This window comes from Python bivittatus, unplaced genomic scaffold (assembly GCF_059951505.1).
Source record: "Python bivittatus isolate LINGU-HERP-01145 unplaced genomic scaffold, Pbiv_v1 ctg000610_np1212, whole genome shotgun sequence".
NCBI classification, from domain to species: Eukaryota; Metazoa; Chordata; class Lepidosauria; order Squamata; family Pythonidae; genus Python; species Python bivittatus.
This window is the reverse complement of record NW_028277088.1, coordinates 51,414,488-51,431,242: the sequence shown is the minus strand read 5'-3', so window position 1 is coordinate 51,431,242 and position 16,755 is coordinate 51,414,488. Positions and strand designations below refer to the sequence as shown.

Genomic DNA, 16,755 nt, shown 5'->3' with positions numbered 1-16,755 from the left:
TTTTTCTATGACTGCTTAAATTGTTAACTGTGTTTACTTGTGGATTTTTAATTTTATTTTTATTGTATTTCATGTTATACAGTTTAATTACCATAGGACAGATTTCCCACTGGGCAGGCATATGTGTGTATGTGTGTGTTATCTAATATAAAGAGACAATTTTACTTCAAATTACAATCCATACAAATGTGGTTATTTCATTTGGACTATCTGGTGGGCATATGTTTTCCTCTCTCAGTGAACAGATGTGGCCTTATCATATCACGAATCACAGAAAATATTAGGGTGTGAAAAAGGCCTAATGATGGAGAATATCAAGTGGTGGAAAGGGGGAGAGAGGGTAGATTGAAAATACTGAAGGAATTCAGGGCCCTTATCATAAATTTAGAAGTTGAGTGAGTGATAAGTAAAACCAATACATAAAGTATGTCATCATTACAGTATAAGTCCCTGAAAGAAGCTGCCTTACTCCCAGTATAATATTTAAATTTTACCCAGTATAATATTTAAATTTCACCTTTCACAAAGTTATAAATATTCACCTTTTCAGCCTGTTGCACACATAATTAATCACTGCCTTATCATCACAGTAGATATAAATACTTGTAAAATTACCTGCATATCAGTGTTCAAAATTTGAGGCTTAAATATCTGGGAAGTTACAATGTGGGAAAATTGGCTTTCTTACTCATGCAGGCAAGGTTCTCACTGTATTCCCTCTTCCCATAAATGATGAGGCGGCACCTCCCATTTTATAGAAATAAATTCTAACCAATGAAGGCCCTCCAGACAAGCATGTCACACACACAAAAACAACTGCTACAAATTCAGTATACATGTCCAGGGGGCTTCAAAATAGGAAAAAAAGGACAATTCAGCATTTTTACAACAACAACTCAGCTTCTTAATGACTATTTGGGGAGTGTATGTGTTGCAACAAGGTAATGCTTTGCTATATAAGGTAATAACATATATGTAGCCAATTTTTTTTAAAAAAGCATCATGTTATGCTTGTCTTTGAAATTACAAACACTGTAACTTTTAATCACTGTCACCTGTCTTGTAGGGCAGGCTCTACAGTATGGTAGCAATATATTTTTTTTCTCTTTAATGTTTAGCATCTTCTGTTTATTGGCTGTGGAATCCTTATTCTACAACAATTCTAATGTATTACTGACTTTTTTCTCTATTATGCATTTCTTTGTTCTGTTCTGAATGCAGGCAGAGGAGTTTTTATTTAGCTTAAAGGTGCCTCTATTTTTTGCTTTAGTTCTTACTATTTACTGTGGCTGGTAAGTTGTCAATAAAATATTCACATTAAAAAGCAATTGCTGCTAAATATAGATCTGAGTAATTTGAAGACAACATAGTTAACAAAGTTCCTGGTTTCAGAACAACATATCCAACAGGTTTTGTGAGATATTCTTAGTAGTATGGGTCACATCTCAAGATATAAAAGAGAAAATATTGTATCAATGCTTTCTTATTAATGTAAACAATGTTAACAATTGAGGGATGAATGATAAGAGACAAATAAAAATTTTGTTCATTTAATCTCTAAAAATGCAGCCTCCTGTCATTAAAACTTAAAAATTAGCAGCAACATCAAATGAAACTCATCAAGAAAAAAAGAGGCTAAGCTTTTCAAGTATGAAAGTATATTTATCAATAGTATTTTAGGTAAAATGAAAGTATTAATGAGAATCTCTGTTTCATTACTCCTATTTGTGAGATCTCCATCGATAAAGATCTTACTTTTGTCCATTATAAATACATTAATATATTTAAACTTGACCTTTTCAAATAGAGTTAACTGCAAAAGTAACTACATTTTATATGTCTAGCATTATGAATCATCGAAGCCAACAGCCAGCAAATTTAAACACTCTAGATTGCATTACTGGATTTAGAATGGCAAGCCCAGACTTGAACAAGACCAGTCAGCCTAATGTTTATAATGCAAAGACCTGAACGAAACATCATCAGAATGTGGTTTAAGACCTAACAGACTACCCTATGATACAAATAAAAGTGTTGGCTTTTTTTCAGAAAATTTTTATTTTTCTAAAATTTGACTTGGACAATGCCTATAGTAAGTTATTTATTTACTGTCCTACCACCAAAGTGATGTTGGATTTGGACTGGGGAGACCACAATTCATGTCTCCGCTCAACCACAAAGATCATCTGGTGACTTTATAATAGTCATTTGCTCTCAGCCCAACCTATATCACAAGGTTGTTGAGGGAATAAAAGTAGGCTGCTTTGAGTTCTCAGAGAAAAGATGGGATATGTATGAAATTGATTACATAATTAATAGTAGCAGTGATAGTAATTAAAGTAACATTGGGTAAATTGAACATTTGAAAAAACATATGTAAAAGTGTTTCCAAGGTAACTGACCTGAGGATCTGAGAACACCTGCTTCATGCTGTTGATTGGACCATATGGAACTCCACTGCCTTCAAAGAGGTCTAGCCATTTGGAGGTCTCTTCTTCCAAGAACCTAGGAATAAATAGGAAAAAAGAATAAAAATGCATTTTTTAAAAAATAGCTACTACCCAAGCAGTCAATAATGCAGTAAAAATGTTCTGCACATGTTCCTCAGAAATGGGGAAAACCAAGCCTTGAGGCAAAAATCATGGTTAGACTGACTTACAATCCTATCTGATTTTCTGATGCAAGCCAGCAGCGATGCAAACCAAAATTATCAGAAGTTTCAAATATAAGCCAGTATATTTCCTCCCATTCTTAATTACAGTAATGAGCTTCACATTTTTATTTCATGTTTTAGTTTTTCACAACAACAACAACAAAAAGAGATAGATGTGATGTGGTTAAGAACCACATACATGAAAAAACTGTTCTATTTTTAAACACAATGATCCAATTCAAAGTCTCACAAAGTTTTCTCCTCTGCTACATCTGAAACACATGTCCCAATTAAGAACCGCAATTGTTGGTCAGATAACAATATTGATTACATGTTTATATGTTGTATGACTGTAATATTTGTCCCAGGGTCATCCGGTTGTGGATCAGATACATTATCCTTATCCTGTATGAACCAAAATTCCACTGTTTTATTGGATTGCTTTCTCAGGACTGCTTATATAATTATACTTTATTATCATATTCACATTGTTAGATACACATATCCTGTTTTTGTTAGTACAATGTGACTTCATCCTTGCAAGAAAGAGTTACTGGTAGTAGCAATTCATGCACCCTTCTGAACAAACACAAACATGAAGGAATATTAGGGCTGCAATCCTGCATGTCAATGCCACTGAATATAAAGGAATATATTTTAGAGTACTTGTATAAGATTACACTGTAAAGCAGTCTTTTCCAGTAGTATTTTAGAATCAGAGGCCCCTGTTTGCATATCATGAAAAGCCAGAATTACTGCTTTTTGGCAACCACCCTGAATGAAGTTTGAGGAGTTCAAATTTTTACTAATTTCTTAATGGGATGACTGATAGCTTTCAGTTGAATATACAGACCTGGACTTAGTTTTCCATGGAATATCTGAAACACAGTTCTTGACTATTTCAAAATACATATATATATATATTCTCTGCTTGTAAGAAATATGGAAACTGAATGGAATTATGTATGGGAAAACATGGAAAGGTGAAACTGATGAGAAGTAATGGGTTTCTTTTACTCCTGTTAGAGCCAAGCACAGACAATCTTAAAAATATAAAACTTTCATATATATCTATATCTATATATCTGAATGAGACATGTGTGTGTGTGTGTGTGTGTGTGTGTGTGTTATGAATGAGACATTAGAAAGGTCTGGAAAGAAGAGTTGGATCCGAACTCAAATTAATTGGAGTGTCCTGAGGTAATTGAGTTCCTTTTACACCTATTTCAGAAAATCATCATTAACTGACCATAAAGATAAACAGTACTATACTCCTCTACATTTACAATTTAAGTACATTAAATGTAAACTTTTTAGATTTATTTATTTTCTGGAATGATGGGCTGCTCTAGTTGTGAACAGCTCTATTCAGCTTGGTTTGGAAGGGTTATAATCAAATTGGTACATATTGCCATCTTTGCTGGCAACTTTCATTTAGTTACTCATTTTGGTTAATTTTTTTAGATGAACTTGGAAAAATTAATCAGCAATTTTTAGTAATTCAATCACTGATTACTGCTCATACTTCCCCAAACTGGAGCAATAATAATAAATTAATCCTTTTTTTAAAAGTTATTTGTCAGATATACCACTGCAAAAATTTCAAGGTTAAATTACTTCTTCCTTTGGATTAATGTAATTTAAATGGATGGAAAGTTGCACTGGCTGAAAAATGAAACTATATAATGAAGGATAGTTTTATTTACGTTTTTATGTCTTAGCCATTTTAACAAAGCTTTTCCTTACAGAGTATCTCCATTTATCTATCTTTTGGAAAAAATTATGGAATTCATATTTTCCCTTTAGGCTACATGTGTGTGTCTGTCTGTGTGTGTCTGTGTGTGTATAAGCATTCCCAGGTTTGTTATTTCTTGTTTGTTTGTTTGTTTGTTTGTTTTCTTCCCTTTACTATTTTTATCATTTTAATTTTTTTCCTAGTATGCCTATATGCAATCTTGCTCAAGACAAGATTAATTCCAGGACACTGCTTTGAAGAAACATTTGATATCTGATGCTTTTATTAAGTATACATTGCTCCGCCATTAATGGTACCCCATGTCAAAAAAGCTTAAACATTCTTTGCATGATATTATTCACCTACACACATACACATACATGCAGAAAGCCCAGAATGATTAAGCTGGGAAATAAATTTGCAAAATAAACATTTAAGTATTAAATGCTGAGGACCTACCTGGCTGACAAAATTCCAATAAGTTCTTTCCTATTTACTACTCGCTGCTGGTTATTTTTGTATTTGGGGTCATGAATGATTTCAGGCAAACTGAGGATCTAAATCAAACGAGACAAATACATTCAGGAACATAATGCCAGAGAAAGTTCTGTGCATTGGTCTTTAAGGTAAGAGGATGATTAGGATGATAACCCTAACCCTAACCCTCAAACATAATTTTCTTTGAATAAATAAAACCACACTCTTTATAACACGTTTATATGTATGGTTATTCCAAACTCCCAGCTATATTTCATTCATTTATTTATTTCAAATATTTCTACCATGACATTTCATTCTGCATTTACAAAGCCATTTCTACAAATCAGACAAAATAATCCTAAAAATGTGTATATAACAATATTAGATATGCCACTGTGCTGATAATTTTGAATTATTAAGTTTTTATTCTAGTAAGGTTACTACTAAGGTTACTAATACAAACCTCTTCAGCCTACATTAGAAGTGTTTCATGGAACAAAAGACCATGTTTCTGAAGAAATGAAAAACGGTATTGGTATATGCAGTCAATTTGCCACTTGGATAGCCATTAGGACAGCTGCTAAATAAACCAAAGAGCAGATTCTGCTTTCTTGCTTCCAGACAAAGCAGAATTTGTAATGAGAAAAAGAAATGCAAATCCTAGGTTGAAAGCAGCAGCCTAAGAGCGCCCCTTAAGATGACAGAATGCTAAATAAACTGCTCCTGATTAATATAACATTTGCAGGAGCCAGCAGGAACTCTCAGGTCACAAACATGTTCACCATAACCAAGGATTCCTCAAAATCCTGGCTGATCATTTTGTCTAAATAAGGATGCTAGGACAAAAATGCTAGCACTCAATGAGCTAAAGGTGTTAATTGCACAGAATGCACTCTAAATAGCTCTTTCACTTTCTACTGTGCTCCCAAAACAGAGGAGAGTTCAGAATGTGTTATGCTGCAGAAGAAGACAGCCACCCAGTTCCAAAGATTCCAAGACTACAGTCACACTTAAATAAGAGGAAATGCAGTCGTCTTTTTAAAATGAATTCTTACCCTTTGATCTGCAAGGGAGGACCATGGATTTATCTTATGATGGGAACCACTTGGGCCTGGCACACTTCAGTGAAGCCCATAAGTAAGTCCTCATGTACCATACATTTGGGTAGGATTCTATAGATTGATCATACTAAGTGTACATGACCCAAAACAATGTTTCTTGTTCGTATTGTAAATAGTTTCATCACTATTTATAATACACGATTAGCTGTCTAACATATGCAGATTTTGTGATGGGCATTCATTCTTTGTGCTGGAAATGTTAATAACTTGTTCCCAATCAACCTGACATCAGCCATTTTCTCCTCCAGATGATGGGATTTAGGTAGACTTCCAGGTGAACTTTTAATCCTAAATGATGCAAGTATAAACACCACCAGATTTTCATGTCATGTCTTCCAGAGAATTTCTTCACACTACAGTCCCTTTTAAGCCACTGCATTTGACCTATTGTCTCTTTTTGAACAAGCTGCTATCAAGTCAGAGAAACAGTTTATTTAAAGATCTGTTATTTTATTTGTTCTCTGAATACCATACCTTGCAAACAGTGGCAAACTGTTGATCATTTCCTGCTCCTACCACAATATATCCATCTTTTGTTCTGAAAGCCTAGAAAATGAAAAGACAGATTAAACTGTAATCAACACAAGCATTACATTAATAATCTTTTTTTTCCCTTTTCCTGCACCATCAGTTACTTACACATGCCACTTTCATTCAGACTCATATTTCTGCAGGTAAGTCAACATTTACAAAACCTAACAGTCTGATTACAAAGTGTAACTGAAATTTTATGTCCTGGTTTACTGTTTTGTGAGATCATTACAAAACCATTCCCCCAGATGCAGCTCAATTGTTTAAACAGCTTTTTTTATTTAGCTCCTACTAAGAAAAAAATTAAACAACTTATTATTTTATATGCTAACAAGAAGATTATGCATCTTGGGTTTTAGAGATTTTCATCAGAACTACATATTATGCAGATATATGAACATACTGACATTTAGATGATAAAGTCATAAGGCAGCAAGCTCACTAAAAGATGGTCCACATAGGCACATGCATCACTTGATAACCAGACCGTTGTGATGAAGCTTTGTGATAATGTGTACGTCTATGAATGAGCCATCACAATCAGGAAGAGTTTTCATATCACTTAATACTCCCTCAAATATAATGAATTTAAGTGGTTATGTTCATGCATTAGTACAAGTCATTCAATACTGTGTCATCATTTGATCTATGTGATGCAGGAATTACTGATTCAACAGGACTTTCTTTTTTCATCCTTGCTCTGATGCATTCCAGTGACTGTCCACTGACAAATAAATGTGAATGGGAGTTGTCTCTCCCTTTCCCGTCCAACTGAACTGAAGGACTCATCGATTACATTTTAAATGAGATCTTTAAACTGGAAGAATCTTTGAACTTAAGATAGATAATAGGGCTGAAAGGCTGTCACACAATATAAGTGATCTCACTTATCTACACAGATTTCTTTGGTTGCACTGTCACTAGTGATTACAGGTGTTTTGAGAGGTTTAAAACAAATGCAAATACCTGCTTAATAGACAGTAAGTGGTGATGAGTTGGCACACTGGAGGAGTAACCCTTCCTTTACATCACCTTCAAATATCTTGCTTTTCCACAACCTGTTTCCTCAGTGAGACATACTGAAAGCATGCATAGCTGACATTCTTTATGGACAACCTCTACAATCTCATTAAAGCAAAGATACAATTGTTTACTTATGGCAATTACTTTGTAAACACCAGACAGACAAACAGCAGCATTCAGCTTATGTTTAGATTTTTATGCTCCCAACGCTGATCTCATTAAGTATTTAAGGATTTTCCTGCTTTGGTGATTTTGGGACAAGTATAGAATTAAGTGGCTAAATTCTAAACTCTGATAAATGCAACTTCTGTGTGAGCTGTAGTCAGCAAGACTATCAAAAGAAGATAAGCAGGTCCCTTCTACACTGAAAAGCTATTCTGGGCTACCCAGCACGAAACAAAACAAGTCAACAAATTAAAACAACTACAAAAACCTGATGGCTATTTGCCAGTTATTGTTGCTAATAAGGCAGAAACCTGCAAACTTTACTGGCATAGCACTGGTAATATTTAGAACTCCCAACAATAGTTTCATTCATGGCCTATGGATGTACACACATAGACAGCCTGCAGGCCACATAGATTATTCTCTGGTTACAGAAACCTCGTTGTATAAAAGAAATAGACGACAACATGCCAGTGGATTTTAATGATTTCAATAAATTGCTACCAATCACAGTGAAGCATTTTAACTTAATGCAGTAATATTTCTTCATATAAGCCAATAAGTTCTTTCTTTGTGTAGTTTTCATTTTAAAATTCTGTTCATGATTAGTACACAAAAGTCCCATTTAATACAATAATGCCTCACATTTATTGGATTAAACCAATGAAGCTTGTTGAAATTAGTTTCCATTTATCTCAGCAAGATGCAAGTTGTGATGATTAACTTGTCCCACTGAGTTTAGCTGAGTTACTTAGATCCAATAGAGTTTTATCCTCCAACTATGTTTTTAGATAGTATCTGTGCCACATACCATCTGAAAGATAAAACTGATGTGAGAGGCCTTTGCTTCCTTTCTACTGAGGTGCCGTTCTACTCCAAATATGAACAATTTTATGGAGGGAAACCATTGTCTACTTCAACATTATTACTGCTCAATAGCACTGTTAAATGTGTCTTTTGTATCTTATGGTAAACTCACTGCTGGAGGTGGAGGATTTTGAAATTAAGAGCAGAATAGGGACTAAGCCTCTCCAACTTCAGGAACATTAAGAGTAATAATCTATACGAACAACTTTTGCCTTAGTTGAAGTCAAAGTAATACCACTAGGATGGAATAAAACATTATTCTCACCCAACTTATACAAACTAGGAAATGTATTTATGCTGTATTTGCTTAGCATACAACATGCAGTGATAGAATTTTCAAAAGATGAGATGTCCAACTCCTTTCCACTATTATCACTTCAAAAAGACCACATAGTTCATTACTTCTTGTTTGGAGACTCCCAATGGTCTAGCTTTCAGATATAATTACATAGCACCAGATCATTAGGATCTTTACCTGTCTATTCCAGCCCTATCTTGATTTCCAAAGCATAGACTCATGCATTTGGCAAACAGTTGAAACAACAGAGAAATCCTCTGCTTTCCTTGGGAGGAAAATTGACTGCAGATTGTTTTGACTCTAGACCTCAAGATTCCCATCTTGGGTATGAACGTACTGTAAAATGTAAAAGTACATTTACATATGTATATTTTCAAACAATATCTATCCAACATGTATTACTAAGGACATGTTTAAGCAGGTGTTGAATGTAAATGTCTTTTATTTAATGTCAGTGACAAGAAACTTCTATAGTCAGGACTTCCTAGGTCCTGAGGCCATGAACAGTGTCCATGGAACCAGAAGTTCAAAGAATTATTACCCTATATCTTTAAAGACCTTCCAACAGCCTTCCTGTTTTAGTATGTCCCTACATAGGTGCTTACACAATAATAAATATGGGATTTTGAAAAATTAAAGATTTAAGACAGAATTAAAATATTTTTAAAAAAGAAATATTATACAAAACCTTGGCTGTCTTCCCCTGCTTCTAACAATGTAAAATAGGCAATTCCAAGCACAGAAAACTAACACTGTAATATTTCGGCAAGTCCACAATTAGCATATTCTCCTAACCACAGCACTTTCAGTAGAAGTAAATTTTGCAAATACAACTAATGCAAACAGAAGACACTAGATGTGCAATTCAGCCACTGTATTAAAACTGTGATACTATCAGTGCTTGTTCTGCATGTTAATTTCACAGCTGGACCTGAATCACATCTGGACAATCCCAAAGGCTGAAGGTTTGTTGTCTTGGGATTTTGAACTGAAATATATCTTTAGCAGTGAGAGAGATGAAATGTGGTGCCATCGAGACAAACTGCTGCCAAGAAAAAGCAGAGGTGGGAAATGAAACAATCCCACTGAGCTTGGTAACATATGCTCCAACGTCAGCTTGTGTTTTACAGTCTGGATTATAGCACACACATAGAGATTCTTGCTGTAAGATTTACTAAATTATTTTTAATGTTGTAATTGGTTTATCAAGTCCATTTTTCTACTATACTTTCAGCTTGAGGAAAACCCTCTTTCCTCTTTTGCCATAGCTTAGTTCATTTGCCATGATCGCACTTTTTAGGAGACTATTGGGAAGACTGAACGGGCCACCAGACAGAGGATAGGACACAGTCACCTTCCTTCCACTCATTTCTGCAGGCTTTTCTCTGGACACAGCCCTCTGTTATCCTCTTTCAATTTATAGAGAATTGCAGAACATTATTCTGCATTACTGAAGGAAAGAAATACATCTTTTATTACTGTCTATCCAATACATCTTTTTTTAAAAAGCTCTGTGGAATGTTATTCTTTTGAACAATCGTAGTGTTTAACTTTCAATTTCTTTAATAAAAAACTAATGCCCTCCTTGTAATTAAACAAACCATAACTTTTTATAGTGCTTAGATTTATATTTTATTACTGGAAGTGATGTCACAGAGGAAAACTGTTGCCAACAATAGTAGCATGCATACTACCATGTACATAAAGTGTGTGTGTGTGAGAGAGAGAGAGAGAGAAAGACACAGAGAGAGAGAGACAGGGAGAGATGCCATTAGGAAAAGGAATCATAGTACTTTTATGCAAGCACATTGTGCAGCCACATTTGAAATATTAACTACTGGTTACTTCACTTCAGAAATGATAGTTAGAAAAATAGGGAAAGGTGTTGACAATTGATCAAGTGGTAATATTAATTCCCTAAGAAGAAAGAACACAAAATTATAAGGAAATGGGATGTGATAAAGTTGCAAATGATATGAAAAACTAGCTAGCAACATTTTCCCCTTTCTCATGACTACAGAAGCTAAGAGAAGATTCAGGACCCATATAAGGAAATCTTTCCCACAGCACATAGTGGCTCCAATTTAGATGACTGTAAAAGAGAAAAATAATAATTCTTGGTGAAGTTATGCTAACCATAACTACTTGTGATGTTTCTTCAAGCATCAGAGGCAGCCACAGAGCTATTGCCTTTATGGTCTGCATGCAGATCTCTTCCATGCATTTGGCTCACTCTGTGAAAAGGAATGCCGGATTGACAAACCTTTATAGAACTTTTCCAATAAACTTATGTAATGGTCATATGTTTATTTTGGTTCTTTTTTTCTTTCTTTAGAAAGTTTTTCTAGTCTTCTCAACTGACCTACAACAAAAGAAGTTATGAACTCTGGATATGTTTTTATGGAATACACATTGTTGACTGATTTCCAAAAGGTAAGCAGGGTTAATCTTGGTTAGTATTTTGATGGGATACATTTGGAAATATCAGGTCCACACACATAAAAACAGGTAGAGCTTCGATTACATCATTGTGGCCACTGTCTTGACTCTTTTGGCTATACCCTATATAACCCTCCTGAAGAGAGTTATAAACTAAATTGAAAAGTTAAAAAAAAAAATCCTGGAAGAACACCAAGAAAACTATATGGACATAACCAAGTCAAGCTCAAGTTGAAAGTGACTTTACCCTTTAATTATACTGAGAAAAGCACTGCTTTTGGATCCAAATGTTTCACTGTGGTACTAATTAGTCCCAAGACATATGTTCTTGGATAATTTTAACTATCTTGTCCTAGGAAAGGATTCCAGAGTGGCTTGTGAGTTCCTGGCCACCATGGGCTTATTGCAAGTCACTGTAGTTTTAACACACATAGGAGAGCACACGTTGATTTCGTCCTTACTTTGGAGCAGATGAGATATGAATGGGATATGGAGGACATTAACATCTGTCCTTTGCCATGGTCAGACCACTTCCTAGTCAAACTGTTGCTTGTACTTCCCTGGGTCTCTGCAAGGACAGAGACAATGATCTACCTTAGGCACCTGATGGAACCAGAGAATCCCCCAGAGGGTACTTGGGGATTTTCCTGAAAAAATCAGAGGCAACTTTGTCTCACAGTTGATTGATCTCTAAAATATGCAAACAATCAGCATGCTAGATAAGATTCCCCAGTGCCACATCTCTACAGCCACTGATTCCAAGCAGCTCCCTCGTTTCCCAAGGAATTGCAGGAAATGAAAATTAAGTGTCTGAAAAGATGCCTAGAGTAATGCTGGCAAAAAACCAAAAATGAATGCAACTGAACTCTGGCATAAGCCTATTCAGTGGTGATAAGAGAAGCAAAATGTAACACTTCTCTGAGCTTAATAGTCCCTGTGAATTCCCAACAAATGGACCTGTTCAGGGTGACCTGGAATCTTTTGGGGAAGGATGGGCAAGACAAACTACAGATGACTACTGGTTATCCAGATGAGTCTGTTGATTTCCTTGTGGATAAAGTTGCTCATATTCATACATTCCTTCAAAATATACTGAATTAGCTGTGTATGTTAACTATGGGTTCTTATTGGAAAGGGTGTTCAATCCCTTCCTTGGAAGAATGGCTAATCAAGTTGGGGGACTATGTTTCGATGTCTAAAGTAATTTCATATGTAAAAAGAAATCCAATGTATAACTCTAACAGGAAACCATTCTTGGACAATAAATCACTATGTGGTTTTATACCACATCCTACATTTCGGTTTTCTTATATTCATATTTCAATTTTATAAGAAATTAAATACCTAGTACCATCACTCGGTTTAGCCATATTTGACTTTTTGGCCCTGTCTCAAATTTTATCTTCTTGGAGAACAATATTGAGAAGGTGATGGTGAATCACTTAAATTGTTATGGTATGCAGACTGTTTTAAATAAACTGACTGACAGCTACAAAGGATCTTAGAGGAAGCAGGTTATCTGGAACGCTTGGAGTCTGGGTGAAGGCATGGGAAAGAAACAGCATGGCTTGACCTAGTAGATGTCAGGACTGGGATGGGAGAGTGGATCTCTCCTCATCCTACTGGATCACTTGGTTGGTGTCGGATACCATCAACCATGGTATCCTATTGGGTTGCCTAGAATGGTTGGGAGTAGGGGGAATGTTTTATGATGGTTTTACGCTTACCTAAAAGGGTACCTCCAGTTGGTAGTTGGGTTGACTTATCAAGTCCCCAGCATCTTTAAAGTAAAGTGCCACAGGCCTTCATCCTATGTACTATGCTATTTAACAAATGTATGAAACGTCTGGGAGAGGCTATCCACTGGATCAGGGTGAATAACAATAAGTATGCTAATAACACTCATATTGCCACATCTGGATGTCAATTGTTTATAGAGCAGGGCTTCCTAAACTTTTTTGCCATCACACCTCCTTTTAGTGTAATCTTAATGTATACACCTCCCCTAAAAATCCAAACACCAAAATGAACACAAATGAACAATGAAAACAATACAATTAAAATTTGGGAAAGGTGTACTTATTGTAACAATGTAACTAAAAGGTTCTTCACACCTCCTCTGGATTCTGTCTGTACCTCCTCAAGGAAGTACACCTCACAGTTTGAGAAACACTGTTATAGACTGCTTAGCAAATGGTTCAACACTGAGCAGGAATTAAGACTAAAATAAGCAAATACTCCTTGATTGTTCAATATATTTATGGAAAAATGTACAAGGAATGCTTGCTGTGATGTCAGAGGTATCTTTATTAGGGATATGAATGTACGTATACTTTTCTATCCAAATGATGCTATTTTGTTGACTGAAAACCTGAAAGATGTTAAACAGATTGTATGAGGAAAGTGGATCTGAAAATAAATGTATCAAAGACTAACGTAATTGTATTTACAGGAAAAATGGAGTGAACTATTGAAAGTTATACGTAAGTTGGAAGTTGGGTGTGTGTGTATGTACAGTGGAACCTCAGGTTACGAACGCTTCTGTTCACGAACTTTTCGGGTGACGACCAGCTCTGGCCGCAAAATTTTGCTTTGGTTCACGAACTCCACATCGGATCACAAACAGGATCCGCGGCCATTTTCCCTCCCGTGACATGGTCCGCGGCCATTTTCCCGCCCGTGACATGTGGTCCACGGCCATTTTCTGTCCCTGACACGTGGTCCGTGGCCATTTTCCACCCCTGACACGTGGTCCGTGGCCATTTTTCCGCCCCTGACACGTGGTCCGTGGCCATTTTTCTGCCCCTGACACGTGGTCCGCGGCCATTTTCCAGCCCTGACACGTGGTCGTAGGGAGGGGGACTCTCCCTCCAAGCAATAGCCGCCTTCCTGTCCTCCACGCCAGAACGGACTAACGGTAATTACATTGAACCTTATGGGAAAATTTGCTTCGGGTCGCAACCAATTCGGGTCGCGACCAGAGTCGCAGAACGAATTAAGTTCGTGAACCAAGGTTCCACTGTATTTTATTTATTTTATTTATTTATTTATTTTATTTATTTACAAGCTATGCAGCCAAAAAAAAAAAATCCAACCCTAGAGCAAACAGATGAAGTTGTGTATCTAAAGATGGGAAAACAGAATGAGAAATGCTGGTAGAAAAGTAGCAAACAGCATGTGGTCTTTTGGAAGGAATTAATGTAAGGGGAAATAAGTGAAAATGGCTATGTATAAGAGTGTGCTTCTGACTACTCTGTAATATGGAAGTGAGAATTGGAGATTAATAAGTGTTGAGAATTGGAAATTAATAAGTGTTGAATGCAGTTACAATGAGGTATTTAAGTGTGTGCATGGTAAAATAAGAAGAGATATGGTCAAGACTGAATGGATAATAAATTAATGTGGAATGAATACCAAAAAAACTGTACCAAAAAAAAAGTACATTGAGATGGCTTGTTCATATAGAAAAATGAGTGAAGATCAAATAGTACAATCAATACTGAAGGAAAAGGGAGTAGGTTGAGAGGAAGGGTAGACCAAGAAAGTGTGGTTGAATGGAGTTGATAAGATCCTACAACACAGGTAGAAAGCCTAAGGAACAAAATGAAACGGTACATCAATATGATGGAAACAGTGATGGTTTGTAAGGAAATAAAGGTATGGAAAAGTACTGGTGTAAACTAGTTTCAGCTGTTTCTTTTTCTTATCTCAAACTTTTAATAGTTTGGCTTACTATGAATTATGTTGTTTACCCCAAAAGGAAACAGCATGACGGATGCATTTACGTATTAATGTATATATGTTCTTCATGTGGAAAAAATAAATTCTTTGACACTGAAAACCTCTATCTAGAGTGTTGCAGCAAGAAAGTAAAGCATACACACAGAAGCATATTATCCATTGCCACATTGCTTCCCCATTAGTTTTCTCAACAATAAAATTACTTGCAGAGACACATACATACTCCTGTGCAAAATAAACAAGTTTTAATCACAGTATTTTGCTGAAGCCAATGTAATTAAGGTTATGTCAGTGTTTCCATGTAGGCCACTGTGCTCAGGAAGTTTATGAACAGATCATAAAAATTCAGTTCCACTGAAAAATGAAGCAAAGAGTAAGCAATTTTTCAGAAGAAAAGCATACACATATAAGTCAACCATATGTTACTTATGGGGAGGCAACAGTAAGAGTTTATGGGTTTTAAAGGGCACCACTAAATTATTTTAAAGCAATCTACCCCCTACTCCCCAATATTCATAAGTATGTATTGAAAGTATGAAACCGAACAGTGTTCCATTATCCTTTTATCTCTACACAGTAGATACTGTATTATTACAGCACGTCTTGTGATTTGAGATTGCTGGCATTATGTTCATGTTACTTTGAAAGAACTAAGAAAAAAAAAAAAAAGCAAACAGCTGTGGAATAGTCTTCCTAAAAAATAACTCCCCGATATTGTGAGCCAGAGGCCACATGCCATAAAAATCATAAAAAATTATTGATTTTTGCTGACATTTATAGTTTAATTTGGCTGGTCACACTTCAGTACCATAGTACATTCTGTCTCCAGGCACACTGACATGAATTTTTATATTCATATAAATTCATATTTGATGGATCTTTATATTCCTTATATTTTTCTTGAGTCACAGGTTTTCTGTTTACCACTGAAATCATTGCCAACAATCTTATAAAGAGTCAGTATGAATACAATTTCAGAAGAATAAATGACATCCTAACATCATAGTCAATGTATTGAACTTCAAGATTCTGTTCAAAATTCAACAAAAGTATCCCTGCTTTGAAGAACTACCTGAAAGGACAGGATCTTAAAACTTGCATCTTATAGGTTTCCTGAATAGAGCAAATAAAAGAGGATTTAATTATTCTTTTTTACTCGTATTACTAGAATCTAAGTGTGCAAGGAAAAAAATTCTCTGCTGGAATAATTCTTCCTGTCTAGAGGTTTGGTGCAGGGGCACCACGGAAAAGGTGATCAGGACTATGTTAATGCCCATAACCATAAGAATTCTACTTTATTCATTGGGTTCCCTCATCAGTAAATGCTTTTCATTCAAAGTTATGTGAAATTCATGCAGAGAGATGAATAACTGTTATTAGCTTTCCTTGAATCCATAGTTTATTATTTCCTTGAATGTGGAGGTAACATATCTTGATAAGATGTGAGATTCAATAGTGAGATCAAGTTTTGTTTATAATTCTCATTTCTCTTGTCTTTTTTTTAATGGCTCAGGTGGAAGCACTTAGTAATTTTTGCTTGGTTACGTTCTTCATTTCTTATAAGGATTCTGGAGAAATCATACTAAAAGTCACTGAGATTTACAATATTCCGTCACTATTTCTGAATTATATATTTTCTAAATTCTAATCCGTTGCATAAAAATAATTCTTTAACTCTGGCTATAAGGAGCTTGTTATATGA

The 16,755-nt window shown here is 35.5% G+C and overlaps 1 protein-coding gene across 5 annotated transcripts in view; it reads right to left on the bottom strand.

Moving 5' to 3' along the window:
- Nucleotides 1-16,755, bottom strand: part of SUGCT (succinyl-CoA:glutarate-CoA transferase) — a 285,135-nt gene that overhangs the window by 160,692 nt on the left and 107,688 nt on the right. For all 5 annotated transcript variants that reach the window (XR_015797729.1, XM_088150004.1, XM_088150006.1 and 2 more), the window contains exons 10-12: nt 6,464-6,535; nt 4,848-4,945; nt 2,403-2,505 (exon numbers count right to left, since the gene is read on the bottom strand). Coding sequence is in view for 4 of the 5 variants with exons in the window: in XM_088150004.1 (XP_088006130.1) it covers nt 2,403-2,505; nt 4,848-4,945; nt 6,464-6,535 (273 nt within the window). In the remaining variant the exon portion in view is untranslated. The remainder of the gene's footprint in view (nt 1-2,402; nt 2,506-4,847; nt 4,946-6,463; nt 6,536-16,755) is intronic.